Genomic DNA, 15,479 nt, shown 5'->3' on the forward strand with positions numbered 1-15,479 from the left:
TTCTTCTGATGAAGAAGCCACGGCAGTTATGTGACTGGTCCAGTTGAGTTTCTGGTCAATAGAGTCCAGAACTGTCACAGATATTTATTGACCGAGCGTCTGTTCCCCAAACTGCAACCTGCCTTATTTACATAACACCATGTTTTCTAACATCCTGTGAGCATACCTAGGGAGATCAACTTGAACATATTTGCCCATATTGTTATTGATTTCAACAATATGAATAACTGAAATACATTTTAGGAATCACAATATTTATCTTTGTTGTGCTGCTTCCACTTTTCCACTGTCAGTCAGTGGTTCTTGATAAGGTTTATTCTTGCCAGACTATCCACTTAGAATTCAACTTGATGGGTGAATAGGAGGCTAGAAATAATTAAGGCAGTGACCCCTCAACGGAACGGCTATAAAGGGACTAAGTGCGATAAGTGTAGAATAGTTAACTGTCAGAACAGAATTAGAAGCTCTTGTATCTGATCATGCAGTAATCAGCAGTGGTTCCCCCAAAAGAGGTGTAGGCCTCTCCCAGTGGTAATTCAAAATAAGCATGGTAACATATTGTATTTGGAACGGTTTGTTTCTTCACATTGTTATATAAAATAAATTGTTCATACTGTAATGCTTGTAGTTTCCTGCCAAGGTATCTGATTATAACCAGCATCTGTCATTGCCCTGTGGGAAGAGGACTTGGCTGAAAAGAACCAAGGATGCCTGGTAGTTAGCACCTCTAATTCTGCCTGTGACTAACCTTCAATATTTATTTTTGCAGGATTCATTTTTAATGCTGTGAAATGTTTGCTGGAAGGCAAACAGTTCAGTTATGTTCTGCCTTGCCAACAGAAATGAATTACACATTTGTGTACTTAAGAGTCAATGCAAAGCAATTGTTTTGTGTGTGCAACATGTTTAGGAATATGCACATTCTGGACATACTTATATTTCGAATTGCTGCCTTGCTAATAAATTTACGTACCAATATTTACTTGATAGCTAACTGTACCAAATAACTTAAAGTGAGTAACCCTATTCAGACCACAGTACAGAGTGTTCATTTTTAGTGCGACACAGTGGGCCAGAATAAGGCTGTAATAATTGCAGTTTCTGTGAAGAATCCAAATTATGTCATACCTTGATAATAACCTGTTGTGACCTAGAATGCACCACCTGAAACGCTGGTAAATGTAGATTCAATAGTGACTTTCAAAAAGGAATTAGATATAAATAGAAAGGGAGTGGAACTAATTGGATAGCTCCTTTAGAAAGCTGGCAAGGGCACAGTGGGCAGAATGGCCTCCTGTGCTGTATGATTCTATGATGATCATTGCAGTACTCATGCTCTTTTTGTTTCAATGTTGTGTGCAGGGCTCGATGACTGTCTCCAGCAATATATAAAGAACTTTGAAAGGGAAAAGATCAATGGAGATCAGCTTTTACACATTACGCATCAAGAGCTTGAGGAGTTAGGTGTCACACGCATTGGCCATCAGGAACTTATCTTGGAAGCAGTTGATCTGCTGTGTGCGCTGGTAAGGTCCAGTTCCATCTTTTGTTTTGACTTTTTCTGCTATTAAACAGTGAAGACTGTAGTTGGCATTTGGTCATGATGTTCAAGTGGTTGCTTCAAAGACAATTAAATGTTATTTCATTACTTTTCTAGCGGCCATTCATTATGTCATCTAACTTTTCCTTTAGAAGTACAAACTATTTATTAAGGCAAACTTTTGGAGTGCTTGTTGGCACTTGCTACCTGAAAACCATTGGCAATAGCACCTGACAATTTCTGGTTTCCTGGGTACGGCAGCCTAAAGACCAAACTCTTTGCAGTATGTTGTGAATCCACAACATTCTAACTCAGAGGTGAGAATGCTACCACTAAGCCACAGCTGGCACCTATCTGAAGAAAGGTAGGTACACCATTTTTTTTAAGGAACTTCACTGGTGACATTTTAGCCTTAATTTTCACTAGGGTGTGCAAGACCCTGGTAGTGGGCTATGAAACCAACAAAGCCAAGGATGTGGAGGTCCTGCCAATCATAACATAGGTGTTATTTAAATAAAGATTTACAGAGTCCATTCTGACATCTGGCCAAATTGACGTGACCAATGGATGGGTGGGCATCTGGTGGAAGGAGGCCACAGTTTGGAACCACATGGACAGTCTCTGGCGGCCATGCAGGAGGCGAAGTCTCTTGGCATGGATTGGGATAGGAGGAAAATGCTCTTGGCAAAGATTGGGATTGAGGTGTAGCCTCATGGCAGAAATTGGGAGATGGAGACGTCTCTTGTCAGGGATTGGGATAGAGTGAAGTCTTTTGGCAGAGATTGGGAGTGAGGGGCAGGAAGGGGGTAGCCTGGTGCATGGGAGGTGCAAGATTCATAGTGAGGTCCAGAGAAGTACACCTATTCCTCGCCCTCAAGTAAACCTAACATAAAACTTAAATGTTTGCTGCTGATCTACATTCCAGCTCTCGACAGGTTTGCCTGATGGTGAAATAAACATTGATACCCATTCTGCTCAGACATTCAACCAAGATTACAAATTCAGACGAGAATAATGGACTAGATCTGCATATGTAAAATCAGACCTGACTTCTTTCTTGTGGCTATCTTATTGAAAAGAACAAATGGGATACGGCAGGGAGCTGGCAGGTTCAGAGATGCTGTGTGATTTGCCTTACTCTAACTGGCTCCCCTGTCTGGTTTTCACCAGAGGGGAAGCAGTTAAAATCAGGGTCTTTGTAGCCACTGAAGCCTTGTCCTAGTCAACCATTTTTCTCTCACCAATAGCCCACATTCAACTGAGCATTCACCTCATTGTTTGTGGGACTTAGCTGAGGAAAAATTTGTTAACCTACATAATCACAGAATCACACAGTGCAGAAGAGGCCCTTCAGCCCATTGGGTCTGCACCAACACATGAGAAACACCTGACCTACCTACCTAATCCCATATACCAGCACTTGGCCCATAGCTTTGAATGTTATGACGTGCCAAGTGCTCATCCGGTATTTGTTAAAGAATGTGAAGCAACCTGCCTCCACCATCCTCCCAGGCAGCGCATTCCAGACCGTCACCACCCTCGGGTAAAAAAGTTTTTCCTCACATCCCCCAAAACCTCCTACTCCTCACCTTGAACTTGTGTTCCCTCGTGACTGACCCTTCAACTAAGGGGAACAGCTGCTCCCTATCCACTCTGTCCATGCCCCTCATAATCTCGTACACCTCAATCAGGTCGCCCTTCGATCTTCTCTGCTCCAACGAATACAACCCAAGTCTATACAACCTTTCTTCGTAACTTAAATGTTTCATTCCAGGCACCATCCTGGTGAATCTCCTCTGCACCCCCTGCAATGCAATCACATCCTTCCTGTAATGTGGCGCCCAGAACTGCACGCAGTACTCCAGCTGTGGCCTCACCAAGGTTCTATACAAGTCCAACATGACCTCCTTACTTTTGTAATATATGCCTCGATTAATAAAGGCAAGTGTCCCATATGCCTTTTTCACCACCCCACTAACATGCCCTTCCACCATCAGAGATCTATGGACACACACGCCAAGGTAGGGACCTCAGAACTGTTCCTCAGAACTTCCTAGTGTCATGCCATTCATTGATTACTTCCTTGTCAAATTACTCCTTCCAAAGTGTATCACCTCACACTTTTCAGGGTTAAATTCCATCTGCCACTTATCTGCCCATTTGACCATCCCGTCTATATCTTCCTGTAGCCCAAGATACTCAACCTCACTGTTAACCACCCGGCCAATCTTTGTGTCATCTGCAAACTTACTAATCCTACCCCCCATATAGTCACCTATGTCGTTTATATAAATGACGAATAATAGAGGACCGAGCACAGATCCCTGTGGTATGCCACTGGACACTGGCTTCCAGTCACTAAAGCATCTTTCTGTCATCACCCTCTGTCTCCTACAACTAAGCCAATTTTGAATCCACCTTATCAAGTTACCCTGTATCCCATGTGCATTTGCCTTCTTTATAAGTCTTCCATGTGGGACCTTGTCAAAGGCTTTGCTGAAATCCATATAAGCTACATCAACTGCACTACCCTCATCTATACACATGGTCACCTCCTCAAAAAATTCAATCAAATTTGTTAGGCATGACCTCCCTCTGACAAAGCCATGCTGACTATCCCTGATCAAACCTTGCCTCTCCAAGTGGAGATAGATTCTCTCCTTCAGAATTTTCTCCAATAGTTTCCCTAATACTGATGTGAGACTCACTGGTCTGTAGTTCCCTGGTTTATCTCTACAAACCTTCTTAAATGGCGAAACCACATTAGCTGTTCTCCAGCCCTCTGGTATCTCCCCGTGGCCAGAGAGGAATTAAAAGTTTGGGTCAGAGCCCCTGCAATCTCCTCCCTTGCCTCCCTCAGCAGCCTGGGACACAAATCATCCAGACCTGGATTAAGCCTGCCAGCACCTCCAATACCTTGTCACTCCCTGTATGAATTTGCTCAAGAACCTTGCAGTCTTTCTCCCTGAGTTCTATGCCTTCATCCTCATTCTTTTGGGTGAAGACGGATGTGAAGTATTCGTTCATAATGGTGACTGCACATCAAATTAATTAATTGTATCCATAGCATGTTTATGAAGAGGTGGTAAGGCAGTATATAATTGCAGTTTTTTGGACACACTAATTAAAATTTTATTTAATTTGATCCTAATAGGAAATAATGACATAGTTCAGTGAGGATAACTGTTCAGCAAGAGAGGAAAGTAAATTATTAATTTCAGCTTCTTGTAGTATTGCTTCTTTAAGCTAGAGAAGGCGGCATAATTTGCTATCAATCTTGTGATTTATGTGCATTTTGTTATTACAACCAATGTGTATTGTGCAAGACAATAGCTCTATATTAAATAGATCCTGCAGTTACTGGATACCTTCAGCCAATAGACATTCAATCCTTAACACGGTGATTATTGTGGCCACTGCAGCCCAAGTGCTCCTGTTCTTTGAATTACTGCAGTGCCGATCCAGTGGAGGTGGGACAAGATGAGATAGTAGCATAATTTATGTCGCAAGCCCTAATATATATGGTAATCTAAAATAATTACAAAATCCAGATCTGTATTAACTTACCCAGTGGCAATCAGCACATATTTTAATATAAAATAAGCATAATATTTAGCTTTCGGAGTAAAAGTTTTATGCACATTATTCTCAATTAAACTTTTCTAACTGTGCATTGCTGGTTGTTATCAATACCTGTTATAAATAAAGAAAAACAATTTTAAAATAAATAACCTGGTATATGTAATTGTATCAAATTATGGTACTCAAGATTTGAGAAATATTATTAACACAAAGGAGAGCTTTATAAAGTCACCTAAAATCCAAGACGATGCAACATTTTCCTTGTTGTATTTGACATGTCTGTTTTAGGTTATTGCACATGCTTGCATGGCTATTGTCAGTTTTAAGCTTTTGGATGCACATCCAGTGAGCTCTGCTGCTGGGGGTCTAATTTAATTTGAGAAGACAGTGGAAAACAGAGTCAGTCCTTAAAACATTGAAAAGTTTAATAAGTTCCTAGCAGGTCTGTGAAGCACCTGGGCACTTTAGAAATATGGGCCAGGATTTTACATTTGGAGTGTGGGGGCGGGCTCGACACGCCGGCAGGTAACATGACACACGATGACATTGGACGTGCATCCCGACGTCATTGTGCTGTCTCGCGATATTTCATTTGGTGGGCACTTGCCGGAGTCAGCTGTACACCAGCCGATAATTGATAGGCCTATTAAGGCCATTAACCAGGTAATTAACCTGAATTTCACACTGCCCGTCCAACCTTATGGTTGGCAGGCAGGTGAAAAGGCCAAGTGGCCTTTACATTTTTTAGGAAACCTCATCCACGAGCAGGATGAGGTTTCCTGAAGCTTTTACGAATTAAATAAAACTTTTTCTGAAAAATAAAAACACGTCCCCACACAAGTGACACAGTCACATGAGGGGACATGTTTCATTAAATTTTGAATGTTTTAATAATTTCTTTAAAAAGCACTTCAATCTCCCTGAGGCAACGTGCAAAAGAGCACTGGACCCGGCCCTCCCTCCTCCCCCCACCCACATAGGTAGCGCTCGTGGGCCTTAATTGGCTCTGTGACCGCCCCCGCCACTCCCACTGAGCTCACCCGATGCAGGAAAAATTCTGAAAAATTCAGTCCATGGTTTCACATGTACCTTGGGACTGTAGCACACTTGGTATGAAATCCAAATGCTATGGAACTAACTGCTAAAGGTGGGGCCATAACTCTTAGCCTCTGTGGATGTAAGGTGGTTGAGTGGAATCTGACTGCTGAATCATGGTGCTTTTTGCATCATGTGCACCTGAAATTTACAAATAGTGTGAAAGTAATAGTATACTGACAACCTTGTGTGAATGTGACAGCTAAGAAGTGCTCCACTTGCTTGGTGCGGCAAACTTTGAAGCAACTTTTCTCCAATGTAGCATTCTCTAAATGTATTATACTACAGTATTTTGGAACAGTGTTGTAGTTTCATTTTTCCCTAAATTTTTACTGTGTGCACCTTGTGAATTCAAGTTGTTTTGTCTACTGTCACAAAAACATGGGGATGAATGCTGCTGGACGAGCAGACATTCAAAATGAGCCTGCTGTACTGATTGTATGAGGTTGGACAACGGGATATTTTGATGTTTCTATGTGGGTGTATGTGTGTGCTACAAAGAAAGATGTTGTAAAGTTAAAGCTACTGGTGATATATTAGTATTCTTACAATATTCTCTTTCACTATTTTAACTTAGGCTTTATCTTTGTTTTAAATTGGTTGACGTTTTTGTTAAAATAGTAGACAAAGGAATGTTGTGCAAACATGTTAAACAATTTCTCACTTACATTTGTTGGTGGTTTAATTTGTTTGTGCCCTCAACTTTGTTTCCACTCTGAGAACATGGACTGAAGATCTGTGAACAAGTGCTAAATATTAATGTAGGTGTTTGCAGGGAACCATGTGAGCTAACAGTTTGGTTTTTCTTCAGACACAATGTTCCTTAGGAAATTATAAGAGGACCAGAAAGTTGATCGGTCTCAGTCTACTAACCCTCACTTAACTATCCATCCAATCATTCCTCTGATTTTCCCATGCTGCTGCCTCGGGACAAACCATTCAATGCACTCACCATCCCAATTAAAGCCATTCACTCTAAACTATTCGTGCACCTTTGTTCTTCTAAGCTTGAGCTGTTTCCACTGGTTATAGAGCTTGTGGTTACCTTTAACATATCAGCTTTGATTTATTTATTCCATTAATTTAGTTTGAGAAGAATATTAATAATTGTAGCAAATACAGAAGATATTTTTAAATGATTACATGTTATACTATAATTCTATTATATATTCTCACATTGTTATTTTTATATTGTATTATCTTGGATGTGGCAACACAGGCATTGCCCATTCCCCTGAGAAGGTGGTGGTGAGTTGCCTTCTTGATCTGCAGCAGTCCCCACAGTGATTGTGCTCCAGTCATGATAGCGTCCTTAGTCATGAATAAATTCCCTTTGCTTTTTAATATATTGCAATTAAGATACCATATTGCTTGTGTACAATAACTTTGGTGTGGTAAATGGTGAATCTTATGGTAATTCCAGTCAATTCCCTAAAGTTCTAATGCCCTTCTGTAGTTTAGCAATACTGAAAGGTCTTTCCCTACTTATTCTGAAAATTCCCTCCAGACTCTGTTAAAATACTATTAAGGGGAACTTGATTAATGCATTTGAAGTGTTCTTACAATAACATCAGTAACAATAATTTCCATTCTTTGGAAAGGATGCTTTACTTAGTTTAGGTATTACTGAGGGCCCCTGAAACAATATGTCATATTCATGACTCATAGGGCTGAATTTTCTCCCCATCGGGGAGGAAGTTGAAGTGCAGGTGCACTTCCAATCAGTGCCCTTGATTGGAGGCATGGCGCCATTTTATGTGGGTGGCCAATTAAGGCCTGCCCAGCGTGACGTCTGCAGGGAATTGCTATATGCTCCCTGTGCGGGCAGGGGGAATCCCAAAATCGAGAGTGCGCTCTTTCGCACATGCGCACGAAAGAGCGCACTCATCTCCCTGATGCTAAGTGCAGCCTCAGGGAGATCGGCTGTAAATGTAAAAAACCTTAAAATAGAAAAATAAAATTTCCCTAACGTGTCCCCTCATGTGACAATGTCACATGAGTTGGGACATGCCCATAATTTTCAAAAAAACTTTATTAAAATTTTTAAAAAGCTACATGAAACCTCATCCCGCCCGTGGATGAGGTTTCATGCTTTATCTAGTTCATGCCAGCGCTCTTGGCCTGCCCGCAAACCTTAAGGTTGGACGGGCAGGTCCTTTAATTGCATAATTGACTCTGTTAATGGCCTCAATTGGCCATTGACAGGTCGGTGGGCAGTGAAGCTGATTTTGCTGTGCCCCCGCCTTTCTGAAAATTTTAATGGGGTGCGGTGACGACTCGGGAGCTCCCCCCGAGGCCACCGTGCGTCATTTTACGCGTAGGCGAGTGGGCCCCGCCACTGCTTGCCGACACGTAAAATCCTGCCCATATAGTGGGGGGGGATCTGTTAATATTGCTGAAGACAAACACAGTGGTATTATAGTGTCAGTCACATTCCTTCAGCATCCATTCTACAGTCATTTATGATCCTATCTTTGGCATCATATTTCCTGTTCTACCCCGAATGTGCAGACCATGGAATAGTTTGAGTAACTTGGTAATGGAGAATGTTAGACATTGGCCTTTCAACTGTGGGTTCAAATCTTGTCAGAAATATGGGATGAAAGGCTCCTCTCTTGTACCTGCTGGCTGTCAGAATACATTAAATAATTTGTAGAATAAATCTGCCGAACTTGGTATTAATTGGCGTTGCTACTCTGGAAATAAACACCACAGTAAGGGTGCTCTTGAGGTCAGGGCTGTGCACATTATTGAAGAACAGTAACAGGAGCTTTACTCTGTATTTGTCTTTGCTGCAACTGACTGGGGAGTGCTTGACATTGACACTTGAGTGCCTGAAATCTCCCTCACCAATATCCTTCACCTTGAATGTAAAAACAAGTACAAATGCTTTTTAACAGGAATATAAGCCATGATCCAGAGATTAAGCAATCGCCGAAATAGTTCATGAATGATGAATGTCTGTCAGTGAGTTTAAAGTAACAATTTAGTGTCATAGCTCTGCAGACTTTTTAAATAGGTTTATGATGTCACCCGAACCATTTGCTTGAATTACGGCCTTTAACTGTCAGTCATCTGTTATCCTACATTTGGCGCAACTGTCATTAGAATTTTGTTTAATACTGAGCAGTTCAATTGATGATTTTAGGATTTTTGGATTGATTTCTCAGATGTATTTCTTAAAATATCAAATCCATTGTATTGTAACAAAAGCATTTCTGGTCTCAATTTCCTATTGTTTGCATTTTTTGACCCTTTTGAAATTTATGTTCTGCCACATTTGAAAGTGCATTGCTTCTTTGTCCAGGGAATTGCAGCTGCCACGTGTTGTTGAGTTCCCAATATTCTCCTTTCCCATCTCTCCTGTAATGTATTGACATCACACCTGTGGCTCACATCTCTTGTCTCTGAGTCAGAAGGTTGTAGGTTCAAGTCTTATTATATGAATTAGTACAAAGTTTAGGTTGACACTCCAGGTGCAGTACTGGGTTGATGCTGCATTGCTGAAGGTGCTGTCTTTGGGGTGAGATGTTAAACCAAGGCCCTGTGTGCTCTTTTCGGTTGATTAAAATCTCATGGCATCACTTCAAAGAAGAGCATGGGAATTCTCCCCAGTGTCCAGGCCAATATTCATTCCTCTACCATCAACAAAATGAACCTGATTTTTTTGGTCATTCACAGAATCACAGAATTGTCACAGTGCAGAATTCAGCAATTTAGCTCCTCGTGTCTACACCAGCTCTTCAAATGAGCAATTTACCGAGTGCTTCTTTTGCCAATTATTTTAAATCTGTGCCCTCTTGTTCTGGATCCTTTCATGATTGAGAACATTTTCTCCCCATCATCTTTCCAGACCCCTCATGATTTTGAATATCTCTATCAAATTTCCTCTTAGCCATCTCCAAGGAAAACAGTTCCACCTTCTCCAATCTATCTTCATAACTGAATCCCTCATCTCTGGAACCATTCTTGTGAACCTTTTCTGTACTATTTCCAATGGCTTCACATCTTTCCTAAGGTGCAGTGCTCAGAACTGGACACAATACTCCAGCTGAGGCCGAACTAGTACAAGGAGGTTATGTTGAACAAGTTCAACATAACCTTCTTGCTCATATACTCTATGCTCTTATTAATAAAGCCTAGAATACTGCATGCTTTAATAATCACTGTCTCAACCTGTCCTGCCACCTTCAATGAATAATGCACATATACATCCAGGTGATGAACGACAAGAGGACCAGCCACACCAACGCAGTCCAGCAATAGCAGCAACAAAAGCAACAGTAACACCAGCAGCAGAAGTAGCTGCCTTCTCTGCAGCCACATGCCACCTCACAGGACAGAAGGGATGGATGCAGAGGTTCACCTGGGAGGAGGCGATGCCCCCAGCACAGGGTCTACAGGCAGAGGGTCAGCTTCCTTGAAATCATAAACCAACAATGCTTCAGGAGGCTGAGGCTTTCAAGCAGAAAGACTTCCTTTAAAATGGACCAGGTGAGCATGTATAGCCAGTGGCCATCAAGATCATCACAGCCCTGAATTTCTTCATCTCCAGCTTCTTCCAGGGATCTGCTAGTGACATCTGCAGGATTTCACAATCGGCTGGCCACATGTGTGTCTCCTAGGTGATTGATGCCATATTTGCCAAGGCCGTCACTTGTGTCCACTTCAACACTAATAAGGAGCTGTAAAAAATCTCTGTATCATAACTTTGTAAAACGTTAAGAAATTTATTGAATGTGCCATGCCCAGTAAAGATATATCTAATATTCAAGATTCAAACTTTAATCAATGTGGACTCTTTAAATTTGACTTTTCCTTCAAAAAAGTGACAATATACTGCAACGATGGCTGCCAAAGGCCCAGGTGACCTTTTGTGATTTCTGCACAAAGAATTAACCCAGGTGTCTGGAAAGTTCTCAAAATGCTGGTGGTGGAGTACCCTTCCTTGAATAGGCATGCTAAATACGAAATCACTTATAAATTTATACCTCCTGTTATCTGGGCAATTACCGAAACTCAAATACAAAGGTCCTGCCAGACTTGGTGTCAGCGAGCTTGAAACTTAACAAAGAGAGGTGTGAGTAGACACCATTCATCTTCCATTCTGTAGCAATGGCTTCTAACTTTAAATTGCTTATATGGACAGTTTACATATTGATTATGTGGTCACATGATTGAAATTGACTTTAGATAGCAAATCTTATTACTCCAAAAACCAGCCAGAGACAAGGCAGCCTGGAGACCAACAGGACACAAAAGGGACTATACTGCAACAAGAAGGGAGGAACCCTGCCTAATTCAACCAGTCAACTTAGGCGGTGAGAGAGGGGTGAATTTGCCTTCACCTGCAAGAATTTGTCTCTACAGATGCTCAGTTATCTGGATATCCAGAGACACCCATCCTCCATTCATCTGCAAAGAACCACAAGAAACAACCCCTCCAGACCTGCAACACTGCACCTTAAAAGAACTCATTCAAACAAAAACAGAAACAGAAATACCTGGAAAAACTCAGCAGGTCTGGCAGCGTCGGCGGAGAAGAGCACAGTTGACGTTTCAAGTCCTCATAACCTTTCAACAGAACTAAGTAAAAATAGGAAAGGGGTGAAATATAAGCTGGTTTAAGGAGGGGGGAGGGAGTGGTTGTTGGGACAAGCGGCCAGTGATAGGAGGAGATAACCAAAAGATGTCACAGACAAAAGAACAAAGAAGTGTTGAAGGTGGTGATATTATCTAAAGGAATGTGCTAATCAAGAGTGGAGAGCAGGACAAGCAAGATACAGATAGCTCTAGTGGGGGTGGGGTGAAATAAGACTAAAAGGGCATAAAAGGTATAGATAAACAATGGGTGGAAACACAATTAAAAATAATGGAAATAGGTGGGAAAAGAAAAATCTATATAAATTATTGGAAAAAACAAAAAGGAGGGGGAAGAAACGGAAAGGGGGTGGGGATGGAGGAGTGATTGTTGAACTCAATATTCAGTCTGGAAGGCTGTAAAGTCCTAGTCAGAAGATGAGGTGCTGTTCCTCCAGTTTGCGTTGAGCTTCACTGGAACAATGCAGCAAGCCAAGGACAGACAAGTGGTCAAGAGGCCAGGGTGGAGTGTTGAAATGGCAAGCAACAGGAAGGTCTGGGTAATGCTTGCAGACAGACCGAAGATGTTCTGCAAAGCGGTCACCCAGTCTGCATTTGGTCTCTCCAATGCCGAGGAACCTGCATTGGGAGCAATGAATGCAGTAGACTAAGTTGAGGGAAGTGCAGGTGAAATGCTGCTTCACTTGTAGGGAGTGTTTGGGCCCTTGGACGGTGAGGAGAGAGGAAGTGAAGGGGCAGGTGTTGCATCTTCTGCGTTTGCATGGGGAGGTGCCGTGGGAGGGGGTTGAGGAGTAGGGGGTGATGGAGAAGTGGACCAGGGTGTCACGGAGGGAATGATCCCAATGGAATGCCGCCGGGGGGGTTAAAGGGAAGATGTGTTTGTTGGTGGCATCATGCTGGAGTTGGCGGAAATGGCAGAGGATGATCCTTTGAATGCAGAGGCTGGTGGAGTGATAAGTGAGGACAAGGGGGACCCTATCATGTTTCTGGGAGAGAGGAGAAGGCGTGAGGGCGGATGCGTGGGAGATGGGCCGGACACGGTTGAGGGTCCTGTCAACTACCATGGGTGGAAAACCTCGGTTAAGGAAGAAGGAAGACATGTCAGAGGAACTGTTTTTGAAAGTAGCATCATCAGAACAGATGCGATGGAGGTGAAGGAACTGAGAGAATGGGATGGAGTCCTTACAGGAAGCGGGGTGTGAGGAGCTGTAGTCGAGGGCGCTGTGGGAGTCGGTAGGCTTGAAATGGATATTGGTGGACAGTCTATCACCAGAAATCAAGACAGGGAGGTCAAGGAAGGGAAGGGAAGTGTCAGAGATGGACCATGTGAAAATGATGGAGGGGTGGAAATTGGAAGCAAAATTAATAAATTTTTCCAGGTCCCGACGAGAGCATGAAGCAGCACCGAAGTAATCATCAATGTACTGGAGAAAGAGTTGTGGGACGGGGTCGGAGTAGGACTCGAACATACCCCATAAAGAGACAGGCATAGCTAGGGCCCATGCGGATACCCATAGCCACACCTTTTATTTGGAGGAAGTGAGACGAGTTAAAGGAGAAATTGTTCAGGGTGAGAACAAGTTCAGCCAGACGGAGAAGAGTAGTGGTGGATGGGGATTGTTCGGGCCTCTGTTCGAGGAAGAAGTGGAGAGCCCTGAGACCATCCCGGTGGGGGATGGAGATGTAGAGGGATTGGATGTCCATGGTGAACAGGAGGCGGTTGGGGCCACGGAACTGAAAATTGTTGATGTGATGTAAGATGTCAGAGGAATCACGGATGGAGGTGGGAAGGGACTGGACAAGGGGAGAGAGAATGGAGTCAAGATAGCGAGAAATGAGTTCCGTGGGGCAGGAACAGGCTGGCACGATCGGTCAGCTGGGACAGTGCATTTGTGGATTTAATTGGAGGTAGAAGCGGGCCGTCCGAGGTTGGGTGACTATCAGGTTGGAAGCTGTGGAAGGAAGATCTCCAGAGGAGATGAGGTCAGTGACAGTCCTGGAAACAATGGCTTGATGTTCAGTGGTGGGGTCATAGTCCAGGGAGAGGTAGGAGGAAGTGTCTGCGAGTTGACGCACAGCCTCCGCGAGGTAGAGGTCAGTGCGCCAGACAACAACAGCACCAACCTTGTCAGAGGGTTTGATGACAATGTTAGCGTAGGACCTGAGAGAACGGAGTGCAGTAAGTTCAGAGAGAGACAGGTTAGAATGGGTGAGAGGAGCAGAGAAATTGAGACAACTAATGTCACGCCGACAGTTCTCAATGAAAAGATCAAGAGAAGGTAAGAATCCAGAGGGAGGGGTCCAGGTGGAGGGAGATTGTTGGAAGCCATTGAAGCCATTATTTCCAGGACTGTCACTGACCTCATCTCCTCTGGAGATCTTCCTTCCACAGCTTCCAACCTGATAGTCGCCCAACCTTGGACGGCCCGCTTCTACCTCCTACCCAAAATCCACAAACAGGACTGTCCCGGCAGACCGATCGTGTCAGCCTGTTTCTGCCCCACGGAACTCATTTCTCGCTATCTTGAATCCCTTCTCTCTCCCCTTGTCCAGTCTCTTCCCACCTCCATCCGTGATTCCTCTGACATCTTACATCACATCAACAATTTTCAGTTCCGTGGCCCCAACCGCCTCCTGTTCACCATGGACATCCAATCCCTCTACATCTCCATCCCCCACCGGGATGGTCTCAGGGCTCTCCACTTCTTCCTCGAACAGAGGCCCGAACAATCCCCATCCACCACTACTCTCCTCCGTCTGGCTGAACTTGTTCTCAAACTGAACAATTTCTCCTTTAACTCGTCTCACTTCCTCCAAATAAAAGGTGTGGCTATGGGTACCAGCATGGGCCCCAGCTATGCCTGTCTCTTTATGGGGTATGTGGAACATTCCTTGTTCCAGTCCTACTCCGGCCCCCACCCACAACTCTTTCTCCGGTACATCGATGATTACTTCGGTGCTGCTTCACGCTCTCGTCGGGACCTGGAAAAAATTATTCATTTTGCTTCCTATCTCCACCCCTCCATCATTTTCACATAGTCCATCTCTGACACTTCCTTTCCCTTCCTTGACCTCTCTGTCTCAATTTCTGGTGATAGACTGTTCACCAATATCCATTACAAGCCTACCAACTCCCACAGCTACCTCGACTACAGCTCCTCACACCCCGCTTCCTGTAAGGACTCCATCCCATTCTCTCAGTTCCTTTGCCTCCGTCGCATCTGTTCTGATGATGCTACTTTCAAAAACAGTTCCTCTGCCATTTCCTCCTTATTCCTTAACCGAGGTTTTCCACCCACAGTAGTTGACAGGGCCCTCAACCGTGTCCGGCCCATCTCCCGTGCATCCGCCCTCATGCCTTCTCCTCCCTCCCAGAAACATGATAGGGTCCCCCTTGTCCTCACTTATCACCTCACCAGTCTCTGCATTCAAAGGATCATCCCCTGCCATTTCCGCCAACTCCAGCATGATGCCACCACCAAACACATCTTCCCTTCACACCCCCTGGTGGCATTCCATAGGGATTGTTCCCTCCGTGACACCCTGGTCCATTCCTCCATCACCCCCTATGCCTCAACCCCCTCCCACGGCACCTCCCCATGCAAACGCAGAAGATGCAACACCTGTCCCTTCACTTCCTCTCTCCTCATCGTCCAAACAC

General features: G+C 43.7%; 1 protein-coding gene across 1 annotated transcript in view; it reads left to right on the plus strand.

Moving 5' to 3' along the window:
* The window catches only part of si:ch211-26b3.4 (connector enhancer of kinase suppressor of ras 2), a 748,930-nt gene that overhangs the window by 71,479 nt on the left and 661,972 nt on the right, over positions 1–15,479 (plus strand). Inside the window, exon 2 of the mRNA XM_041195459.1 lies at positions 1,363–1,526. Within this exon, the coding sequence (XP_041051393.1) occupies positions 1,363–1,526 (164 nt within the window). The remainder of the gene's footprint in view (positions 1–1,362; positions 1,527–15,479) is intronic.

The sequence above is a fragment of the Carcharodon carcharias genome, chromosome 9 (genome assembly GCF_017639515.1).
Source record: "Carcharodon carcharias isolate sCarCar2 chromosome 9, sCarCar2.pri, whole genome shotgun sequence".
Lineage (NCBI taxonomy): Eukaryota > Metazoa > Chordata > Chondrichthyes > Lamniformes > Lamnidae > Carcharodon > Carcharodon carcharias.